At 41.6% G+C, this 24,344-nt stretch overlaps 2 protein-coding genes and 2 non-coding genes across 11 annotated transcripts in view; 1 reads left to right on the top strand and 3 right to left on the bottom strand.

Annotated features, from left to right (window-relative positions):
* Nucleotides 1-289: 289 nt before the first annotated feature.
* On the bottom strand, nucleotides 290-6,775 carry smyd4 (SET and MYND domain containing 4). The gene is made up of 10 exons (XM_034605612.1): nucleotides 6,571-6,775; nucleotides 6,115-6,259; nucleotides 5,269-5,358; nucleotides 3,038-4,037; nucleotides 2,134-2,385; nucleotides 1,690-1,886; nucleotides 1,453-1,600; nucleotides 1,250-1,366; nucleotides 717-840; nucleotides 290-483 (listed from the first exon to the last, which is right to left on the bottom strand). Exons 1-10 carry the CDS (start codon nucleotides 6,702-6,704, stop codon nucleotides 360-362), a joined length of 2,331 nt encoding a protein of 776 aa, XP_034461503.1. The 5' UTR covers nucleotides 6,705-6,775; the 3' UTR covers nucleotides 290-359.
* A 681-nt stretch (nucleotides 6,776-7,456) lies between these two features.
* On the bottom strand, nucleotides 7,457-7,530 carry trnak-cuu. Its single transcript has one exon. It is a non-coding gene; the product is annotated as a tRNA-Lys (tRNA).
* Nucleotides 7,531-7,993: 463 nt separating this feature from the next.
* On the bottom strand, nucleotides 7,994-8,067 carry trnak-cuu. The gene has a single exon. It is a non-coding gene; the product is annotated as a tRNA-Lys (tRNA).
* Nucleotides 8,068-8,598: 531 nt separating this feature from the next.
* LOC117773856 (replication protein A 70 kDa DNA-binding subunit-like) overlaps nucleotides 8,599-24,344 on the top strand; it is a 32,814-nt gene continuing 17,068 nt past the window's right edge. Inside the window, exons 1-11 of one of the 8 annotated variants that reach the window (XM_034605618.1) lie at nucleotides 8,599-8,724; nucleotides 9,170-9,217; nucleotides 9,882-9,960; nucleotides 10,131-10,239; nucleotides 10,325-10,416; nucleotides 10,508-10,591; nucleotides 15,622-15,664; nucleotides 15,725-15,958; nucleotides 17,924-18,026; nucleotides 18,145-18,213; nucleotides 20,728-20,920. In XM_034605618.1, coding sequence (XP_034461509.1) covers nucleotides 8,692-8,724; nucleotides 9,170-9,217; nucleotides 9,882-9,960; nucleotides 10,131-10,239; nucleotides 10,325-10,416; nucleotides 10,508-10,591; nucleotides 15,622-15,664; nucleotides 15,725-15,958; nucleotides 17,924-18,026; nucleotides 18,145-18,213; nucleotides 20,728-20,920 — 1,087 coding nt within the window. In that variant the 5' untranslated portion in view covers nucleotides 8,599-8,691. Of the gene's footprint in view, nucleotides 8,725-9,169; nucleotides 9,218-9,881; nucleotides 9,961-10,130; nucleotides 10,240-10,324; nucleotides 10,417-10,507; nucleotides 10,592-15,618; nucleotides 15,959-17,923; nucleotides 18,027-18,144; nucleotides 18,214-20,727; nucleotides 20,921-24,344 lie in introns of all 8 variants that reach the window. The other 7 variants (XM_034605621.1, XM_034605620.1, XM_034605616.1 and 4 more) reach the window with 7 other exon arrangements.

Raw genomic sequence — 24,344 nt, 5'->3', positions numbered from 1 at the left:
ATGCTTATATTAATTGGAAGCTCTGCAGGTTACCATGTCACTTCCAAAACAAATTGCTCTTAAATATGTGCCATATAAAACTATCTTTTTCTATCTTTTCTTTACATCTAATGTAAATAATAAAATATAAGCTTATTAGTGTTTAGTTTGTACATGTTGCATGCACACCAGTATACTTACTTTAAAGTGTTATACTGTATATAACTACCATTATTTATACTTTATCTTTCATGCACTGTAAACAGTATTTACTAACATAACAAAAATAAAAAAGGATCATAACAAATGTCAGATAATTTCACAGTTTTATTCAGTTTCACTAAGAATAAGATGTATTGCATAAAGCTGTGAGCTGGAGACTACCCGCGTAGACAGTCCTCCATGGCCTGCAGCTCCTGTAGTTCCGGGCAGTGCGGACCAGAGTGCAGGCGCAGGAGTCTGCTGACCTCGGGGATGAGAGAGAGGGCCGGGCCTCTGGCTCCCCTGGGAGGACGAGACGAGAACAGAAGACCTTTACTGATACCGTCAGTCAAAACAATAAAATACAACAAGTTTTCAAACTGTTGAGTTGTAGACTCGTGTCTAGCTCTTCGCCTTATTAAATCTCATTAAAGGAAATGACTTGGACAGCTGCACTGTGACTACACGCCTCCCATCAGACAGTGGGAAGCGGCGTGCCCTGAAGACTGTCCTCACTGTCGGTACAACTTACTCACCCGTTGAAGTGTAGCTGAGCTAATTTGAAGAGTTGCTGACCCAGTTCAATACTGTCATCTCCGTACTGGGAGCCAATAGCTACGGCGCTGCGCTCCAGATGGGAGGCTGCGTTATCCCAGTCACCTACGAACGACAAAGCAAAGCAGTAAAAATCAGAGCTGCTCATACATCTGGACATGAAGGGTGTCGGAGAATTCTAATATTGGATTTAGCTTAGAAATGTGAAATTTTACACATCAGCAGAGATGTCCGTTAATAGTTAAAGTGCATATATATTTTTAAATATAAATGTTCGCAATGGAGTGGAAGGTTTTCCAAATTTAAATTTAAATTCATATTCAATAACTAGCGCTATCCCATTTGTTGAAATAATTCCAATTTAATTTGTAATCATTCTTTCCACTAAACTGCAATGTAAGTTTTTTTAAATCTGTTTATTTATCTTTAAAAAAAATAAAGTTTGTGTGAAGATGGGGGTGCACTAATCCCATAATGGAGTAGCGCACATGCACATACACATTCATTTCCTCACCCACTGTAGCATATGCTCTGGCCATAGCATCAGCCAGCTCTCCCTGCAGAGGGTGCGTCTCTGCAAGGACTCGTGCAGCCTGACACTGAGTCCTACTCAAGAGTCTCAGAGCCTCATCTGAGGGGAGAATCACATGAAGATGTCACTTTACTGTATCTATGAACTGTATCAGCATTTGAAATATGGTTTCCCAGAATTCCCACCTGGCCTCTCTCTCTCCATGAGGTCCACCGCTTTCTCCAGGTCGACTCTGATCTCCTGCAGCATGAGGCTCACTTCAGATGACGACACACGATGACAACAGGACGACTGGGAACACATGAATCCTGTTCCTTTGTCTGCACCGCTTCTCTGAATATCGTAAAATGTTTGAAAACAATTTAGATGGAAAAGTCAACAGTCGTAAGGTTTAAAAAAGCAACTTTCAGACTAGCTCATACTTTGAGAGATCCTTTGCACTTGAAACACAGGAGTCCCTCCTCGAGCCGAGTACCTCCACCACCCGACCGCTGCTGTCCGCCCCCCGTACCTCCCTCCTCCTGAGTTCGGCTGCAGGCCTCACACTGACACAGGAAGTAGTACTGTTCCTGCAGGAGATGCTGGCGTTTGCGGGTCACCATCCTGCTGCTGTGAGGACCTGGAGGAGAGACAGTGAGGACTGGTGAAAGCTGCTAAACTTATACATAAATCAATAAGACGAGAAGAAGGTTATAGAGCCACACAGGAAACTGTAAATAATGATGTGATCATTTCAGGAGATAGAGGTGTAATGTAGTGGTGCTTTAGAATCAGCATGAGCCCTGACAATGGGTTTTCTTTTGCATCAGTTATTCCAAATCTAAAGTGATTTCTATTCATACACATGCTCATAATCATTTTCTTACCATAGCAGTGCAGGATCTCTTGTCCTGCATCGATAACTTTGGCTGCTCTGACAGTCACAGTGACTCCGGGCTCAGACACACTCTCACTGAGGTCTGCAGACAGATCCGACCCGGAGGGCTCCACAGCAGCTCCGGTGCTGAACGCCAGGCTGGTGTTGGGACAGCAGGAGTGATTCAGGAGACTAAGAGTTGGGAATATTGCCGTGGCAATGCGGATTTCCCTGCGGGACTGCACCGGGGAGTTAGTTGCTCCTGTCAGACGCAAGACATCCAAAAGTAAAAGGTCACCATGTAAGCTGAACAGTTGAAGATGTAATTATTGAAAACGCACAAAATATTTTACTGCCTAGTGGATTGTACCAGACTATAAGCATGGATACAGTTAGAGTGGTGCTAAGTTAATTCATTCAATAAGTTGATCAACAAATAAATAATTATGATAAATGATTAAAAGTCAAATACATACACTGGTTCTAACTTTTTAATTGTCAAGTTTTCTTAGTTATGATATTAAACTGAATACCTCTGGATTCTGGATTCTTAGTCAAATTACATTTTGAGATTTTATCAGCGAATTGATAAATTCGTTGAATAATATTAATTAATTTAGTGTATAAATGTATAACTAATCTATTATGAAAATAGTTGTTCCTATAGACATAAAAAAAAAAATTTAAATACACGTTTGCATAACTATTATCATATTAGAAAGTTAAGAGAAAAAAGATTTAAAACTTTGCACAGTCAAACGCTTTCGCTGAAACTCTGAGTTGATGAGTTTGATCAAAGAATAAACTTAGATTTTTCATTCATGTTTCTCACTTTAACAGTTTTAATTGGTTACAGCAACAAAGTTAAATTTGAAGTCAGGCAGATAACACTGTATTAAATCTGTATACGTTACCTGCATCTTGCAGCGAGACGATCGCCTGGGCGTTACACCTAAGTTGCAGCATGTGCCTCAGAACTGCACTTCCCATCAGCCACAGCTCCGTGCTCCAGTCTGCGTTGCCTCCATCCTCCTCTGGTGCCGCTGGGGGCCCACTGAGGGTCCAAGATGCAGGTGGAGGTCCTGTCTCGCTCAGCCTCCGGAAGAGCGTTGCTATGGTAACAGCATTGAGGAAACGCAGAGCAGGGCTGTGGCGGTTCAGGTGGTGAAGCAGGTGAAACACGCTGAGGTAAGAGTCACCGTAGTGTGAAGCAGCAGGATCGGGTTGATTTGTATAAGTGTCACTCGACTCTGTCCTTGGACCGTCAGGCTCCGACTTTGTGTGCTTGCCTCTGATTGGCTCCCTGGCCGTTTGGATGTTTTTTAACCCCGCCTTCAGCGTTGCCCTTAGTGCGAGCTGTGACATCACACCCATCACCATCAAATCTGCTCCCAGTGGACATTCCCACTGGTGATGTTCCTCCCAGGCATCCTGCTGGCAGTCGGAGGAACAGTATCGGCTGTAACTACACCCGTCACACGGCAGAGGACACAGGGTTTCACTCAAACACCTGTGACAGTGTCGGTGCTCGGTTCCAAACCCTCCTCTCTCTGTCTCCAGCCCTCCTCTCCTCCCCTGCACCTCCTCCACCCCTGGTATGAGGACGCAGCTGTACGGCCTGTCAGTCAGGACCACCTCCCCAGCTGCTATTCCCTGCACAGCCACCAGGTGTCGGCCTTTCTCCGGGCTGAACCCCACCGTAGCTTGAGGACAAATCTCACTCGCGGGAACAGATGGTGCTTCAGCTCTGTCCGGACCTTTGTGATTCTTTGAGGCAGCACCGTGACGATCGTCCTTTTCCTTTTGACCTCCAGAGACGTGTTTGAGACACTGTGTGCGACGCTCTTCAAGTTTGTGGAGGAGATGAGAGGGGTAGCCATTCTTCAGGGCTCTGTCAATGTCATTCAGGCAATCCTAAAAAAAACAGACATTCAGGAGTGTGACTCACAAAATTACTGACTTATGAAAAATGATTTTACCCGTAAAATGCTTTAAGTCTAGGACTGAGTATTAATCCAAACCTAAACCAGGAGGCACTGAGCTGAGAAGGCTGAGAAAGGAGGAGTGAATGCTTCTGTCAGACACTAAACAAAGCTGTAAAGACGACTTATAGTTCATACAAATAAGATAGCAAAATATCTAATATTAGATTTTCTGTCACATTATCACTTGCTGTATAAGCAGTTTCAGTCTTTCTGTTATTCAGCCTATACCCTCATTGATATAAACGCTGTGGGCAATTTTATATAAACACTACAACTCATAGATTCCAGAAGAGTTTCAGCACAAACTGAACATTATAAACTTCACACACGAGGAGTTATTGTAGGAATTCTGTGTTAGACTGCATTAGTTTTACACTGACCTGCATAATACACTTCTAACTGAGTGCATATTGCAAGAGTGACCAAGTGGAGAATATAATTTAATGTCAATGATGCATGTGAAAAGGTCAGAATCCTGACACTATATTCTAAAATCATTCATTCATGGGCCCTTATTCATGAGTCAAGTACAAACAGCGAGTTGAACCTGTGACATTACTGTGTAGCAGTAATAACACGAGTTATGGTAACATTTCCCTGCAGGATCAGTCAAGTGCCGTTTAAACTGGTCCCTCAATCATGACTCTGGCTGTTAAACATCAGCACAAGCAGAGCCGGTTTAAAACTAATTCCATTGAAACCACAAGTCACACCGTGCTTCGTTATTTAACAGGGAAAAACAATACTGATATCAGGAGTGCAGATATCGGCCAATACCGATCTGATACCAGTGTTTTTATTAATTAATAAGTTGTATTCTTCACTGTGTGGAAGAGATAATGATCATTATTTTAAATATATGTATATAATTATTATATAAATAGCTGTACTGAAATGTTATTTATTATACAATCCCAAATGATCATCCACCGCAAGTTGGTAAAACAAAATCTTCAAAATGAACGTTTAAAGCCTTCATATAACTAAATGTACAGGTCTTCAGGAATTTACCTAAATAGATCCCCCCCCCCCCATGGATCACCCCAAATGTCACAATACCCGAATCCAGCTGTGTGAGTCAGTATCTGATTCTGTGACATCAGCGTGGGATCGGTGCTTCCCCATTATTTGAGCAGAAGTTCAAGATGGCAGCATCTCACCTGGTAGAGCTGCAGGTGGTAGAGGGCAGCGGAGCGGTTGGCGTAGCACAGAGGCAGCTGCTCTGACCTCAGGGGAGCAAAACAAACGCCCTGTCGACACAGGAGACAGAGATGCTGAGCACTGATGCGCAATTATGAAAGGGATAGTTCACCCAAAACAGAGTTGCAGGCAAAGTGTATTTTGCAGACGTATTAAAACAACAGATCAGGGGACATTTAGGCTAAAAACATGGTGTAAATTACCTCGTTTCAAGTTGAATATGAATGTCGGGGCTTGGGGACACTTGGGTGACACCACACGAGCAGCTGGAGGAATGTTATGTTTTTTTCTGTTGTTTTATTACGTCTGAAGAATCTGTCCCCATTTACTTCAATTGTATTGGATTTGGCTGCAACGCTGTTTACCCCCGAAACTCCAGAAGTGTTTTGTGGACTCGAACACTTCACCCACCCCCCCCATCGGCACAGTGGTGAGGGGATAATGAGTGAATTTTCCTTTTTGGGTGAACTATCCCTGTAAGACTGGGAGGGTTGTCATGTCTGTGGCCTACTGCCATTTAATACACAGTGTATTTTAAGATTTTGAACTAGTTTACATATAAATAATTTCTTTTACATTATACACAATTTTCTATTCTATCAGCGCTTTTACTATATTTTCATTACATTAGATGTCAATATGTGGAATAGCATCAACTAAAAACATAAATTATAATGGTTCAAAATAACTGTACACACTAGTGGAACAAGATTAAAATATACACATCACATGGAAATAAAAAACTAGACAGTATTTTAAATCCACCTGGTCTTTGATTGAGGTTTAGTATAAATCTCTATATCAACCTGTGAGTAGTGCAGAGCGGCTGCAGTGTAGTCTCTGCTCTTGAAGCTGCAGTTTCCCTTCTCCCTGCACTTGGCTGCTCGCTCTGTGTCCTTCTGCGCTGAGCCTCTGTCACAGATCGACTCCAGAAAGTCCAGATCATCTTGTCTGGAGAACAAGAGACAAGTTTCCATTAATGAGACACAGAGGGAAACTCTCTGTATGGGACTGACAGCTGAACCAGGGTCCTGTTTAAAAAGTGACCCCTGCAGGATTATAGGGGAATAGAAACAATGTCATATAGTTTATTCACTTTGGACAACAGCCTGGTGATTATTATAAAAGTGGATCAGGTGGTTTGGTCCAGATCAGTGTCCCCTGAGGACTGACCACAGCAGCAGCTTTTAAACAGTTTAGATAAAAACACACTTTAAAACCTCTAGTGATAGACCAAGGTGGTTTTAGCTGCAGCTACTCACGTTGTCAGAGTTGAGGCACATTTAAAAACATCATCTACTTCGACCAGGGATGTAAAACGCTCCCGTGACTCGGGATCGAGCCTCGTCCACTTCTGTGCAACGTGGTCCTGCCACTGGACACAAGGAAGGTCCATGATGAAGACAGACTCGGTAGCGCAGGAGGAACGTGGGAGGTTTATTTTGACTCCGTGTCCCGCCGCTTCTGAAGCGGATGCGTTACAGGACGTTACAGGGAGTTTCCGAGAAGGACTTTCAAAATAAGACGCATGCTGTTCAACACCTACAGCCCAGCAGAGGGAATCAATAGCGCCATAATTAAAGGGATAGTTCACCAAGATACTCATTATCTACTCACCACTATGCCGACGGAGGGTTTGGGTGAAGTGTTTGAGTCCAATAGACACTTCTGGAGTCTCAGGGATAAACAGTGTTGCTGCCAAATCCAATATAATTGAAGTCAATGGTGAAATATTCTTCAACCTTATAAATAAACAGAAAACCACTGCTTGCAAGACAAATGTTTCACGACAATCAAAAAGCTTAAGTATAAAGACAACCCAGGTCTGAGGAGATGATCAGATCTCAGAGACAGTTTTTCCCTAAACTTCTTTGACCACATGTTCCGAGAACTAAACCAGAACCATGTCACATATCTCTTTCACCACAAGATCAAGTAAATCCATATCATGCTTTGGAAAGAGACAAATTGTTGGACTCAATCTAAAACAGGGGCTACTGATCAACTACACATGTTTGATATGTGTGAGAAACATGTGGAATTTATATCCTCTGATGTTTCATCATATCAGAAATCATTAAAAACTTTAGTAGAACTAAGACTTGGATGAGCATTCTTGTGCTCAATTCCTTCCCTTAAAAACTCAAACGCCCAACGTGGGGCTCGAACCCACGACCCTGAGATTAAGAGTCTCATGCTCTACCGAACTGAGCTAGCCGGGCTTCTTTCACTGACTTATCACATCACAACTGAAACATCTGTTTGCAAGACACATGCTTCATGACAAGTAAACAGCTTTAGTCTAAAGACAACCGAGGTTTGAGGAGATGATCAGATCTCAGAGACAGTTTTGCCGTTAACCCTTTTGACCACATGTTCAGTGAACTAAACCAGAACCATGTCACATATCTCTTTCTCAACGAGATTAAGTAAATCCATACCATGCTTTGAAAAGAGATCCAATCCCCTGCGGTTTCCACTCTTTGCTAATCTATAGCATCAAGACAAATTGTTGGTTTCAATCTAAAACAAAAGGTACTCATCAGCAACACATTTTTCATATGTGTGTATGAAACTTATGGAATATATATGGTGTGATGTTTCCTTGTATCAGGAATCAACTTTAGTAAAACTAATACTTGGATGAGCATTCTTGTGCTCAATTCCGCCCCTTAAAAATATTAACGCCCATCGTGGGGCTCGAACCCACGACCCTGAGATTAAGAGTCTCATGCTCTACCGAACTGAGCTAGCCGGGCTTTCCACTGCCAAGTCATCAAACCTTATTCAACATAAAAAACAGTCTATGTCTGAGGAAATGATCAGATCTCAGGACCAAACTAAACTTCTTTGACAACATGTGGCGTATTTGTGCAGGTATAAATACAACAAATATAAAAGAAGGAAGTCCATTATTTGCCATGTGAAGTTAAAGTGTGACGATCAGATCTCAGAGACACACTCTCTCTCTCTCTCTCATCATCATCATCATCATCATCATCATCATCAGTTTTCTCTTCTCTGAGCTTCTTCTGACTTTGTTTCTCTCTCTCCCTCCAACCCACCACCAGTTGAACAAACCTTACCTCTCTCTCTCTCTCTCTCTCTCTCTCTCTCTCTCTCTCTCTCTCTCTCTCTCTCATATACACACACACACACACACACACACACACGCGGACACACAAACCCTGACCCAATGTACTCTTTTATTTTGAAGGTAACAACCGGCCACTTCCTGTGTTGTCCTCGTCTCCCTCACGTTTCTGTTTTCATATCGAAAGTAACGTCGCTAGTCTCGCGAGATCACCCGCCCCTTCATCTCGCCTACGCGTAAGCAAAGCTATAAGGTCTGTGCGCTCTGAACGCAGCTTTATCCTGGAGACATGAGTGTAGAACTCACACCGGGGGCCATTGGCGTAAGTGTGAACTTTAATACAATGCAGATAATCTTTATTTCCTCTTAACTCGGTGTTGCCAGGCTGGTATTTTAGCAAACGTAGCTCCACCAGCAGAAGCATGCTAGCACTGGTTGCTAACGGGATTTGAAGTGTCAGCTGTTTCTGCAGTTGTTTACAACTTTTAACGGTAAATAACATTTGATTTAAACGATCAGAACTGGGAGAAACAGTGAGTTTCTCTGCGTGTGTGGTAATTAAGTCAACACAGGTTTATTGTATTTGATTCAGTGGATAGAAAACAATCATGATTCCTTAATAGTCAAACTAATTAGCTTATGAGCTAATGTTTAGCAGAAAGTTGCTTCACAAAACAAGTGTGTAAGTTTATATTAGCACTGTGTTAATGTAATCAGACAGAATGAGACAAAGCAGGAGGCTTTAATAAAACTGTTTTGTGTTTTAGATCCTGTTCAGTGGCTCACAGGTCAACAACCCTGTTCTGCAGCTGCTGGTAAGTACAGTTCAAACAATTCATCTGCCAACTCACCCATATTCCATTTAAAACACCACCTCAGAAGGGAAATTCAATGGTTTGACAGGTCGTGGATTACGTGAAGTAGATTGGAGTTTCTGTTTTGGGTTTATGTTGTGGTCACAATAATAACATTTAAAAGGAAAACGTGTAAAAGTCCAATGTTGCTGTAAGGAAGTCTGACTCATTGATTTCACTCGTCCAGTACAACTGAAGACATTAAAAATAATAGCTACCAATGCAATAAATGGATAGTTGGCTCTTTTATTTATCCTAAGGGAAATTTGGGATTGATCTTTATCTTTACTGTCACACTATCAAACTAGAATGGCACTCAGTAGAGCCATACCTCCACCGAGGCCCGAGTTTTGTGTAATCCTGCTCACAGACAAATGTTCAGGGGTGAAATAATAACGTTCTTGGCGATGAAAAAACATAAATGTCCTATAAGTCATAGCATTTAAATATTTGTGTGCTCATGTGACGATTATTTTACATTATTGTATGTTTTCCCTGTGTACACAGGTCAGTTGATAAGTCATCATGGAACAGTGAACTGTCCAGTATTGAGCAAGAGTATCCAGAGATTTTAAAGGGTTGTTGTGTTGTGTATAACATCCTTTGCTTCCTCTGTGTTTGTCAGAGCTTGCGGAGGATCAGTAGTTCCACTGGACCAAACCGGTTCCGGCTTATGATGAGTGACGGTCAACACTCATCAACTTGTGAGTATCTTGCCGTATGTAATGATACATCTCTGGTGTGGTGGCAGCAGACTAATAAATGATTAATTATTATAATTAACAATTATATTTTAGAGGAAAACAGAGATGATGGATGGAGAGTTTTCAGTGGTACATGAATGTATTTGGTTTTGATGTGTTTGTGTACGCAGCCTTCCTGCTGGTCTCGCAGTTAAACAATCTGGCTGAAGAGAACATCCTGGAACCATACTGTGTGTGTATGCTGAAGAAGACCCTCACCAACACTCTGGCGGATGGCAGGTATGTGTTTCTTGTTTCTATCTCCCTCTCCTTTCTATTTGCGGCATGAAATCAGCTTTGTCTTCGTTTTCCACTTGTGTTGCAGGCGTATCGTGGTTGTGATCGCTCTGGAGATCTTGCAGTCGGCTGAGGAAACTGAAGGAAAGATTGGAAGTCCCACTCCATACAGCACAGATGGTATGTTTCTTTAAAAATGTACATCCATGAAGTAAGAAACATTAATAAAAAGCGTCTGCAGGTTCCCTTATGCTCTTTATTCAAATTGCAGATGGATCTCCAGAGAATTCGGGCTCAAGCACGTTGGTGTCTTCATCGGCTGCAGCACCTGGACCCTCCAATGAGAGCAGCAGCAGTGAGTGTGTCATGTTTAACATTTTCTATATGATGTCATGCTTCTGTAAACACGATTCTTTGGTCTCATCAGTCATTACACATACTTGAAGTGCTGGACTGTGGTAAATCCTCTTTATCCGACTTAAAGGATAATCATTTCAATACCAGTGATTTTCTTGCTTTGGCAAAGCAGCTTCTCATCCACAGCACCAGTTATTAAAGTGAAATCTGATTGCTTTAGCAGTATCAGGTTTTTACAGTAAATAGGCATCATCTGCAAGGCTCCACTTATTTAACAAAAATCTTTGACAGCTAACAAATTGGATGAATGTCTCGCATATTCGTCAAGCACACACTTATTGATTGCTACACTTACATTCTAGATAATATACCAAGATTATACAACAGTTAATCCTTTGGTTTCCATAAACACAAGAGCAGCATGAGGTTGATGCCGATTCAAATCAATGAAGACAGTCTTAGAGTGATTTAGTTTTTAATAGATCTGGTTTTTAAAGCAGCAGCACCCATGGAGAATTGACAGAAGCACAAAAACAACTGTATGCTTAAGCTTTTCAAAGCCTTTATATAAAATATTGAGATATCTCAATAAATCATTTTAATCCTTAGGTTCATGGGTATTACATTATATAGATTAATACTTATTTCCTCTAAACCTGTTCTTATTTCTTTATTTAGTAGTAATATGCACTGGATACCTGAATAGTTTTGTTGACTAGAGGTTACTAATTGAACTCTATTCTGCAGTCATGCAGAAGGAGCTCTTGGAAAGTTGTGCTTACATATATAATAATATGAAGTCAGGGATAAAGTAGGGATCATTTAAAATAAATATCTAAGGTAAGAACTAACTGAGTTTTGCCCCAGTTATTTTTGAGAACATTTAAATTTGAAAAACGTATCTCACCAGCAGAGGGAGCCATGTACCCTTTGAAGGAGGACTGCTGATAAATGATGTGCCGCTCTCTCACTGGTTCTTCTCAGTGTTGTTGTTCTGCAGACATAGTTTTGCACCCTCAGATTCCTTGTTGTTCATTTTTCAGACACTTCAACGTGTTGGATAAAGAAAGTTGTTTTCAATCCTCTAATATTCATTGGACTTTAGTGTTCACAGGCTGTGGTCTAAGTGTGGGTTAAGAGCAAAATGAAACAGGATCAGGTCCAATGCTACGTTAATGGAAAATCACAATTCCTTCAGATCAAGTTTCTTTTTTTCAAATTACACTTTTATCATTAATACTGCTCAGCTATCAGAGAAGAAAACAATTTGTTATCGAATAGCCATTGTGGCTGGTAGAGTTAATAACTCGCTGTTTCACTGTTTTACAACCAAACAGATTTTTATAACAGAGTAGGAACCCCCCCCCCCCCCCCAAATAACGTTTGGTTTCCTGCCAAAGCGACTGGTGCCATGTATCATGCCTAAAGTAGTCTGTGTTTTATCGCAGCTTCTTTTATTAGCTTAGCCTTTGTTTCACTCAGTTGTTTTATAGCAACGAGCGCTCATAGCATCAACATTGATTTTGTTGTGTGGCAGAAATGTACCCAATAGTCCTCCTCCATGGAGGATGTAGGCAAGTGGGTGGATAATGAGCACTTGCTATATATTGTGTGTTTGTGCATGCGTAGGTGTGTGTCCGTATGTGTGTGTTGTGACTGGGGGAGCTTGTGTGGGCCGATGGCTCCTCGAGTTCATGGTTTCATGAATATTGTGTTGTGGACTGAATCCCCACGTAGCTGAGCACAGACGGCGGGAGAGGGAAAAAAGTCGGCAAAGAAGAGGATCTGCATTAAGTCTTCATCAGACTCTATCCTTATTATATCCTCTGATCCATGTTACCTCAGAGATCCCGCCAGATACAGGAAACCTGCTGCTCTGTTTAATTGTTCTGTTGATGAAATGGCCCTGCATTCCTCTGTAGAGCCCAAACTGAACCGTATGCATAACATTTAGAAGTGTTTTCTCTGGCGCAATGCAGCCAAGTGTTTGATTACTTCCCAACTTTTTTGTAAATTGCATTTTCAGGAAGAAGGTACAATTGTGTGCATTCACAGAATTGCTTAATGCTACACATTTCCAATGAGCTGTGGGTGACGCAGTGGTTATAGGGACATTGCTGTTGTGTTGGAGGATCTGGGCTCAATCCTCTGTAAAGACTTCACTCCTCGCTTCCTTTACTCATGTCTCATCCTCGTGTCTCAGCTCCTGTCAGTAGGTTTGCTCGAGAGAGAGCTCAAATGCGAGAGGGTATAGAATTTCTGCATTTCTATAGTGCTTTTCTCAACCTCGGAGCTGTTAAACTACAAGTCTACACACACACACACACACACACATACACACACATTCATTACAGCGCTCTTATACCATTCACAGATGACACAGACAAAATTCTTAGTTTGGTGTCTTGCCCAAGGACACTTAAACACGCAGGGATCGAACCCCCAACCATCTGGTTAGTGGACGCCCTCCTGAGCCTCAGCCGTCCAGTGCATATGATTCAGGCTCAAGCTTGATTTTAGAGGACAAATAATAACTGCCCGATCAGCTGAAGAAGCATTTTCTCTGAATTAGTCTCGAGCCACCTGAAGCAGAAAATAAGAAAAAGAAGAAGAAAACATCGGCCAAAGACTTCAGATTAAACATTTAATAATTTGTGTTCCCTCTGAAGACATGAAAAACAGTACAGCCGTCACCGGTGCTGTTTTATTTCTACAAAAACTGTCACAATATTGCTGTTTCTACAACCGTCCATCTGTCCACTGACCAATCGCTGAACAGATTCTGACTGAAGCTGTGTTGCAGTCTAGTTCAAAATAACTTCCACACAATGTAAACCTTTGATTCCTCCCTCCCTCGCTCCCTGTCTCCTCCAAGATGAACATCAGGACTGGAATTTTCCAGTTCAAGGGCTGCAAGACGGAGGAGGAAGCATAGTTAACTGAATGAAAAGCACTCCGCCATAGTCAGTTTTATAGCGACCTCTGACATTCTCGGAGTGGGTGGATGTGATCAGAGAACCTTTATCTTCAGGTGATAGCATTTGATGGTGTTTGAGCTTGTCAGCCACAAGTGACATTTAACTTCCTCTATTTAAAGAACATCAATATTCGAGTCACAATATCAATATTCTGAAATAACAGGCAAAAAAACTGTCTTTAAGCAGTAGGTGTCGAGTCACAGGTCATGACATCATGCCACCGCCGGTTCTGTTACCATTTAAATATTCATCAGGAGCCATCACTTAAAATAGACTAAAGTCAAACTGCTTCGCGGATGATATTTAAATTCCGTTGAGATCTGCACTCGCTGAAGTGCGGTTAAAAAAATATTCATTATTCATCAGTAACCGTTCTCTGCAGGTTTCCTTTGTACTCACAACTCTTTCTCTCTTCTCCTCTGTCTCTCCACAACCCAACAAACACTCGCACGCTGTGTCTTATTCACTTTCTCTTTTTATTGCTTTATTCACGTCTGTATGTTTTCTTTGTGTCTCTACCTACAGGGTCCTCACCACCAAGCAGGCTTTACAAACAGGGGCTGTTGAATACGTTATTGGCATACACATTAGGAGCCCGTGCTGATCTTAATCGCAAAAAATGAGGATCCTTGATAAAGCTCTGTGCACCTCACTGTGCTCCGCTCCCCCTCCACCCATCCCCGCCACCTATTATCTCTCCTTCTCTTCTTTCGTGACCAGCTCCTTCTTACACTCCATCCAGAAAGCGTGTGCATGAATATTGATGTTAATTACCCCGCGCCTGAAAATAGCTGTTCAACCTGTGATTTTCCCCAAGGAATTTGTGCAACACACACACACACACACACACACACACACACACACACACACACACACACAGAAGAACACACCCCCAAAGGAGGATATCATAGAGGTGCATTTCCTGTTCACCAGCATATGAGCTTAAATCAGGGGAGGGACTCTCTGTGGAATTACATCTTTTATCGCAGACAGTTCTTCACCCCCCCAAACGCTGTCGTTCAGTGGGGCAGGTCACTCGTGCAAAAATTAGGCCTTACATAAAAACATTCTGGTAACAGCTAACTGTCTGGTCTGAATCACTGCTGGGGGGGCTGATGCTACTTCATTGTGGGAGGTGAGATAAAACCTTGTGATTCTGTGGGCTGGACAAACTGTTCAAGTTTTCTAGCTTTGCCATTTGTAAAAAGAAGCAGAAAGAAAGCTGAGTTGTTCTTTTAAAAACAAAAGGGACGTTATTCTAAACTTTTAAAGTTTTTCTGTTGCTAATGTCAAAACAAGGTGGATGTCTTTGGTTAAGACTAGTATTTACAGGAATCGGTCTGGTGTGTTATTGGCCACAAGACTGCTATTCTGATAACTAATCCTAATATTTTTCTTTCGTATGACTGAAAGTAAAGTTAATATGAATTTAACGTATTACTCGAGAGGAAAAACACATTGAAATACAGTGGCACAGACTGATGTTAACAGAGAGTCACTCTGCAGAGAGGTCTGTAGGGGGAGTTTAACTTTCTCAGGTATTTTATGATTTTGGCAGCAGCTCTCACGATCAGATAACAGAACTACCATTTATATTTTAGAACTAATGAAATATGTTCATCCGGGGGTTTAATTAAAGTTTGTGCTGCCTCATGGCAAACGGGTAGATGCTCTGCTGGTTACAGATCAGTGACAGCCGGTAAATTTGTCAATGTCAGAGACTGTTTTTCTTCACTTTGAGGTATTATCTAATGTATATCTCGTTAAGACACAAATGTTCTTGCCTTCATAATAAACCTAAGCCTAAGGAAACATCTTCACAGTGTGTGTTATATTTGACCCCACAAAAAAAAACTAATAGTGCAAAACCCAAAGATATTCAACATAAAAAGATAAAATACAAAAATGAGAAACTTTGGAGAGTCAATAACTACAAAATATTTGGTATTTTTGCTTTGTCAACCAATACATTTACTTACTAATCTTGCAGCACAATTAAAATGTCATCTGTGGAATTTGCCTGTAAGTATTTCACTTTGTTTCCAAACAGCGTATTCTCCTCCCCGAGGCAGTGGAAGAGGTTTTGTGGGGACATCACCCATGAAGGCTTCACCCATGATGGCCTCACCCATGAAGGCCTCACCCATGGAGACATCAACCATGATGGCCTCACCCATGAAGGCCTCACCCATGAAGACATCACCCATGAAGACATCACCCATGAAGACATCACCCATGACAGCCTCACCCATGAAGTTTTCGCCCATGAAGACATCACCTATGAAAGCTTCACCCATGAAATTTTCGCCCATGAAGGCTACGAGCTCTTCTCCAGGTTCTTCAACAAAAGTGATGCCTATTGAAACCCTCCACCCCTACCAAAGCAGGTAAGTGTGTGTGTGTGTGTGTGTGTGTGTGTGTGTGTGTGTGTGTGTGTGTGTGTGTGTGTGTGTGTGTGTGTGTGTGTGTGTGTGTGTGTGTGTGTGTGTGTGTGTGTGTGTGTGTGTGTGTGTTTTTGCATGTGCCTGCTTTCACATACATCTATAGTATTTTTAAGAGATTTCAAAACAAATTTATTTCGGCAGTGGATAGTTCTTTCGTGTATTTCCTCTCTAACTCCAAGCAAAGTCTTTAGTGTGCACGTTATTCACGATGTTATTTCCCTTTGCCTGCGTTTCCCCTTGTGCTCATTCATCACCTCGACTATTTCCCCTCATGCTGTGCTTTCTGTTTGCTGCCATTTCTTACTGCCACTTTGGGGCATGTGGGTATATGTCGTTGTATGCGGCTGTGTGGATTTGTGCGTGTGCGCGTTGATCATCCCATTTGCATGGAAATGGAATGAAATGGAATGAGCGATCTTGCCTCAGAAACTGACACTTAAATAGCAGGTACTGCTGGGTCTTTCTGATTTGCTGCTGAGGTTTTCTGTTATTTGAGCCCGTGGGGATTTGACCAACCACCCGTTTTCTTTTTTACCCACATCCTTCCCTCTCACAATTTCCTCTCCTCCTCCAGGGTTAAATTTTACTGCAGTTTCTTCCCCTCTTTCTTCTTATCATTTCATTAGGCTTATGTCTCTGCCTCTGACCTTAAAGTTGAACCACAGAAAGACAAAAGCACAGAAATGCCAAGATGTAGTTGTCCAGATTGGAGTAAAGTTACCCTGTCAACTCTCCCTCTATGTTTAGGCTCTGATAACGTGGCCTTGTTTGAAATTGCACGCTGTAAAGATAACTGCGCCTGCAGGTGCTGTAATAAACTGATGACTGTTCTAACTTTGATGTTGGGGAGTACCTACAGTGAGTAAAAATGGATGACTTCAGCAGCGGTGGTTCTTCTGCGTGCAGTTGTGTTAAATGAAAAGAGCCGGTGTGTGTTTGTGTGTGACAAGTGCTACATACAGTAGATTATATGACGACGATTTGTATGTGCACGCGGTCCTTTATGGCCGTTTACATGGCTTTCTCATTCCTTTCTGCTGGTATTAAGTAATAGCATCTAGAGAAGACTATAATTGGCTTTTGGCTGCCATAAACCTTGGTGGAGCAGTCTTATCCATACTGAGCAGGGAATGGGGTTCACTCTGGGCCAGCAGCTGCTCTCATGATAGGGGATTTAATTGCAGGCAAAGTTATGGTATGAATATCCTCCACTGCACAATTATCAACGCAGTCAAAAAGCTCACTGCTGCATAAACTGCCGAGCTTGGCTGGCTGTTGTTAAAAACGGAAGGAGAGGCACATTTTAAATGCATCCTGGAGTTGGAAGATGTACAACACCTAGTTCACTCTTTGAAAAAGAAAGTTGTTCGATGTTTTCTTTTTGTTTTTCTTTCAAGGAACTTTAAAAAGACGGAAAAAGACACTCGTCCAATTTCCTCGGGAATTGTTCTGTTGCGCTGTTGTGTTACACATTGGTGACTGATGTGAGCCGAGCTTGGATGCTCATTAAGAAAAAAGATTTTCAAAGTGTCTCTGCAGCAGTCTTCTCTGTTTGTTCTGACCTTTAGACCACAACTGCTAGTTCACTTGCACATAACTGTGTTGGTCAAAGAGAACCTTTAAAATGTATTTATTAACAAGTCTATGCTTTATATTTAGTGGTCTTTTTGCATATACACAACAGAAATCGGATTCAATTTCGAATATCTAAGTTTTCCCTATCAGCAAATTAATAATATCAAGGTCATTTTAAATTAAAGTGTTTTTTAATTTAAATTGTTGACTTTTTATCGACTGTTTTTTCCTCCAGAGTATTTTATAGCATGTTGTGTGATTTCATTTTTGTTGACATATACTTTGTACGTTCTGATTTAGTATTGCTCATGTCTACCCTGTGTGTATTCCTAGGTGGACTATCAGAGCCCGAGTTACCAACAAGTCCCAAATCCGCACCTGGAGTAACTCTAGAGGAGATGGCCATCTCTTCTCCTTTGATATAGTGGATGAGAGTGTGAGTAGAGGAGTGGAGAGGTCTAAATATCTCTTTATTGCCAACATATGTCACACATGCCTGTTTTTCTTTTTATTAATGCCACAAAATGTCTTTAATGAAATGTGCTGGTCAACAGGGGGAAATCAGGGTCACAGCATTCAACAAGGAGGTGGACAAGTTTTTCCCTTTAGTGGAGCAAGGCAAGGTGAGCAAGTCCCACTCCCACATATCCATCTACACTTTAGGCGATAACAGTCTCTTGGAAAGCTCACAAAAACGATAACGTCTGCATGCACTTTACCCAGGATGGCTGGAAGCTGCAAGTAAATGTTTTACTAGCGTTACTTCGAAAGGAACACAGCCGCCTTAGTTATTAACTCAAGACTCATTTTGTCAAGAGCAAGGCAATATCTTAAGGATACAATGAATTCACAGACAACTTGCAGACTAAGCCTCAGTCACAGACATCCATTTTGTATCCACATAGTGTCGCAAACAAGTGTATCATTTGTAAAGTAGTGTCTAATAAACCGCTTCTGCAAAATCCCCCATGCCTGCTGGTCTTCTGTCCAATCACTGAGCCATAGGCAAGTAGTTGAGGATTTTGTGGAAGGGATTTATTTAGTCATATTTTACTGAAATATATGTGTTTGAGACATATTGAGCAGTTGGGTGGATAATATTTTATTGTTTTGCTGTTGTTAAAATGTCTGGCAGGCTGTGTTCTCTGTGGAGTATGCATATAACGTTTGTCTCTCAAGCTGCTATCAGAACTGCACTGGACTTCGCAGATCCTCCGTATTTTCTCCGGAGGATGTGCATGTGCGAACGCAAATTTCCGAGTGTTTCTACGGACTTTACCTGCCTGACCCCCTAGTATAAAGTCAGGGGATCTCCGCTGGCTTCAGTGTTTCAGACTGTGGGGCTTTTGTGATTGATACAGAGATAATATCTTTTGATCCTGTAAGATATGAAAGGATAGGTTTTGGTTTTTAACTCTCTTTACACAATACTCACATTTCCTTTTGCAATTTGATGGAATGAATGGTCATTGTAATCATTCTCTCCACACCAGCCATGAAGAAACCTCTTCATTGTGAGAAATGGGGGAACAAAACCCACAGTCCTCATCGTGTGCAAAAATACATTCTTAAGTTTAACCAGTCAGACTAAAGTCTAATTATGTCTCTGTCCCAGAAATGTAATTCCCAAGGATGCGTCCTTCAGTTGTGTCTCAAAAAGAGCATGTCCACACAGAGAGCATTTCAGCTGCGAGTGTCACCTTAAATTTCACTTCACCTTAAATTTCACTTCACTGCAAATTTAGTACAAAGAAATGAAACTTAAGAAGGTACTGACATGATTATATATGTTTTTTAAAAATGGTTCAATTTCTTTTCTCGGCTGCCAGTCCAGTGGAAATCCATAAGGAGCCAGTTAAACTCTGATCCACTGGTCAAATGAGCCTGTGAGGAAAAAATCTTATGTTGACACGAATGTGTTTGTGTTGGAGCAGACAACACAGTGAGAGGCAGACAGAGCAGAGGGGTCTGAACTTTACGAATTGTCAAATATTCAGCAATATTCAGAAACTTTTAGCCAAAACACTTGGCGGAAGAGTCTCGGAGGCAGACATTGTTAATAGTATCATCTTTCGACCAGAGAACCCTGGTTCAAGACCTCATGTCAGAAAGCATCTGCTTCCCTGTCCCTTTAATAAGAAATGTATTGCCTACCACCTCAAGCTGCTGTTTCATAACTGACGGTGACCTCTGACCCGGCTCTAAGGCTGCAAACCAAACAGAATTTCATACAAAACTAAAGTACAATAAAAACACCATTAGTTGACAAAAGATAAAGTTGAATGTAAGATTGAGGTGTATAGATACACGATGACACAGTGAGAGAGCAGATTACAGATGTCACCAGTCTCAGTGACAAACCCTCAGAACAGGCGCTTTGCATGTTCCCCCTCTATCTATGCAGTTGCAGCCAGGTAGAACACATGTTAAAGCCCACGCTCAATTCAGTCTGTCCCACAGAGCTTAATGACTCAATTAACCCCGGCCATCATTTCGTTAGTTGCACTGATTCAGGTATCAGCAACTGGCAGTGACTCCCAACGCAGCCCCAGATCCAATTTGTGCCCTCTGCCCTTCAAAGATAAATAAAGGGATGAATCCGTCTTCCCTTCGTGGTCTGATTATTGACGGAGAGCGAGTTGGTGTGACTGGCTCTGACTGGCTCTGACTGGCCCCAATGCTTATCACATTAGTTTCATGCTCCTATCTTTGTGTGGGGTAAATCAGAGAGAAGTGAAGGGGAGAGAGTGGGCCACAGATACAAACTGAGACAGAGAGAGAGTATGATAATGGATGGTGAGCTGGAGGAGTAAATGAAGAAGTGTGCCCTGCAGATCCAGTTTAAATTGTACTGTTTAGCACACTTGCTCACAGCAGCTGCTTATTTTCTGGTAAATTAGAGAAGTGATGGGGCTGATATGACACCACATCTTAAATGGACTTGAAGGGTTTTTCCATTCCTATTAGGAGGTTTTGGGGAAACACAAGTTTTGTTGTAACAACATTTCCTTGGCAGGATCAATAAAGTGGTCGCTCAATTGGATCAGTCATAGTTGCTCCGGATTTATGGGAAATAACCATTTTGATTAGGTGTAATTGTACGACGCCATCACACCTCATTCATCTGTTCCCTACAGGTGTACTACATCTCCAAGGCTACGCTGAAGGTGGCCAACAAGCAGTACACCACAGTGAAGAACGAGTATGAGATGAGCCTCAATGCCCAGTCGTCCATTGTGTTGTGTGATGACAGCCAGGGAGTCCCCGCACTGCACTGTGACTTTGTGCCCATCGCCGAGCTGGAAAACAGAGACAATGACGCCATCGTTGGTAAGACAAGTTCATCTGTGAGACCTAATTTCTACATTTCATACACCAATAAAAGAGAAATTAAACAGTGAGTGAGCAGGTACGGTCTCAAGTCAATTGGGACTCCATCTGAGGAGCTAAATATTCAATCACAAATCACAATCAAATCCCCAAAACGTTTACAGTCATCTAATCGAGAGGTATGTGTCAAGCCAATGACTTTCTGTGTTCAGATATAATGACTCACTCCGTCTCCAAACCTTGTGAATACCGACTGAAACAGGGTGTTAATGAGAGATTCAGTGATTGTGAGAACCAAGAATCAAGAAGTGTGGCACATAGGTCCCGTCAGGTGAAGTTTGTGTGATGAAGAGAACTGTCAATCTTTTGCACCTCAAGTTACTTGGTGTCGTTAAGTCCTCTTAAATGATGATTTTTGTCTACAATATTTGTTTATTCACATATCAACGCCCCTAAAATGTCAATATACTCTAAAGCAACCTGCTCTGCTCTATGTGTTGGAAGTTTTAACTCACAAAAACGTTTCCCTCCTGCCACAGAGCTTCAGGTCCTGCCGTCAGAAACAGAAAACAAGTTCTGGGGTGTTGGTTTAGAGCAAGGGGACCTGAGACAATAAGGAAATATAAATAGTACAGCTGTCATTGACGTCATCAGAGCAGCACAACACAACGATGGCACAGAAATGAGTGATTGTTCTGACATGACAGTTGCTCAAAGATGTCTTTCTTCTGCAAAGTGGTCCATGACTAATGTGAGAGGCAATCGGGGAGATGTGACAATCATGTAGCTGTTAGATGAGAGAATATTACAGCCTAAAGTCTTATATACAGATTGTCAGGTGCAGCCGAGGACTTTACTTGACAGCTAGCTCCGTAAAGACCCGAAGGCAAATGTTGGGTTGAGAGAATTTTCCAACAACTACTGAACTGTATAGGTTTGTTTACCTTTTAAATGCCAATAAAATCAACATATGAAAATCTTCTCAAACCATGATGATGATAATTATGTGAGCACCCTGAGGATTTAGCAATAATTTTGTGTAAATTACAATTCCTAATTTATTCAGATTAGTTTGACATTATGACTTCAGGTGAAAATTGTGTTTATCTCTGTGGAGAGAGTCAGAATATCCATACATGACTGGTACAGCAGGTTTGGACCATTTGGGAATTGTGTTCGTTCTCATGACAAAAACTGATGAATGACACAAATTCTTGTAAATCACTGGTATGTGTCTGTTGAGCAATCATGACATTTCACCTTGTTTTGTTTTTTTATATAAAAAAACTCATTAAAAACATCAATGTGTTAAGAACTATCAATAATGACAGAAACCATATTTGAGAAAAACTTATTTGACGTGTACTTTGCCTTTTTAGTTTGGCCCATGTCCCATCCGTTAACATGGAGTAGGCAGGGTTTATTAGCTATACTGCAGGCAGCCACCAGGTGGTGATGGAGATGGTTTGTTGTCCATCTCTTTTAACAGTCTGTGATTTAAACATGTGTGTTATCAGCTGAACCATCTCTCTGCTCGGCCAATGTAGACACTTAAATACCATTGTTGAATATAAAAAAAAAGACACATAGACAGACACATGCCTGTCAGTTGTGAACCAGATGTCATGGAGGAATGCATTATGACTGGGTCGCTGGAGGGTTAATTCAGGCAGACAGTACAGAGTAGAGATAAAGAGAGGATGATGCTCATTCCACTGTTTTAGTTGGGGTGCCTGCCCTCTGTGCCTGACAGGTGGGTCTTATCTCTGCCACAGGTAAATTGGGACGGTCCATGTGTAGATTGGGGTTGAACGTGGTGATTCAACAATGTGCTGAATGTTATAAGTGATATGATGCACATGTCAGATAGTGGTGTCTCTGCAGGTGTGGCAATTAGGATGTAATTTGTTTTAAACTTTAGAATTTATTGTATTTTTAGAAAGTTTAGTTTGTCTTTACCAGTTACATTTTAATACAGATTTTTGGTACGGATACAAAACAACACGGATTTTAGATAACTTCCTTCTGAGAAATGCAAACATGCTATTTCTACAAAAGCCCATGTTTCTTCAACAACACAATCGAAACTGTAATAAGAAAGTGGCATCGTTTCTTTAATGTAATCAAACATGATCACAGATCTGAAGTCTGACATGGTACTTGACAGTTTCTGGTACTTGGTGTTCAAACACATTTCAGTCTGTACCCAACAGATAACAGGTTTTCAAAGCAAGATGAACACGTGCTAAAGAAGAGTGAGAATGGGAGGAAGAAGCTCGGCTTAAAGGGGACGTTTCCTACCAAATCTTGTTTGGATGCAAATTATTGCTCTTCTGATTTTCCATGGGTTTGAAGCGGCACTTCTCACCACACCTATCAGCACAGGTCCATGTGGTCTCTTGTACCTGTGATCACACATCCAGATGGGATTGTTGAATTGCATAGTTGAATAGCTTTTTTTACTTCACTTGCATATGCTCATGAAAAACATACAGCAACTACTGGGTAGCAGCACATGGAGGGCTATTGGTTCGTTTAAGTGTTGGACATGCCATAATGGAGAACTTAATGGTCGAATCTACTGAGGTTTGAGCAGTAATATTACATGATTACATTAGCTCTGAGAAATACAGGGCAGCACAGCAGAGCATTACACAAGTTAAGGGATGCACTGAGCGGTTTACCTGGAGGAGTGTGTTTCCGTTGGTCGCAGAGGGGCAGCATTACATGTCCCGGGCATCATCTGTTGTCTCTCCCTTCACACACTCTCCACTCACTCTCTCCCCGCTCCTTTGTTAAATAGGGGATTATAACATGGTAATGAGAACTGTCAGCCTGTTCCTGTGGTGATAATGGAGTTCAGAGGTGGGTGACATCGTTTCAATCATAATGGAATTAAGGAGAGCTGGGAGAGTGCAGACAGAGCAAGGGAGGACTAGGAGGCGCGGGTTTAAAAAAAGGTTAGCAGACGGGAGGATGGAGTTCAGAGCATGACCGGTTTCAAAAGTCTATATTATAAATTCTGTCCAGTCATCTTATCCAATGCGTGGGCAGCTAGTCCTGACGGCATGAGATGTTCGACAGAAAATTAATCACCACAATTGTCATCATTGTTAAGCCATTTGAAAGTGCCCTGTGGCATTTCTTTAGCTAGGGTGAAGAAATCTAAGAACCTTCATAGACAGCAATATTCCTGACCCCCACTTTGGAATTTTTATTGATATGCGTTCTTTTTTAAACTTTCTTTACATACGATTTGAATGTGTGTATATATATGTCTCCTTTGTTTTCATGGGAACTATGTGAAAATCATATTTGTTAACTCTGCCAAGGAGGTTATATTTTTGCCCCTGTCCGTTTGTTTGTTCGTCGTTTGTCAGAAATACACAAAAAACTACTGAACGGATTCCCCCTAATGGGCCGG

This window comes from Hippoglossus hippoglossus, chromosome 14, assembly GCF_009819705.1.
Source record: "Hippoglossus hippoglossus isolate fHipHip1 chromosome 14, fHipHip1.pri, whole genome shotgun sequence".
Lineage (NCBI taxonomy): Eukaryota > Metazoa > Chordata > Actinopteri > Pleuronectiformes > Pleuronectidae > Hippoglossus > Hippoglossus hippoglossus.
The sequence above is the reverse complement of the archived record's forward strand: the minus strand, read 5'-3'. Positions and strand labels throughout refer to the sequence as shown.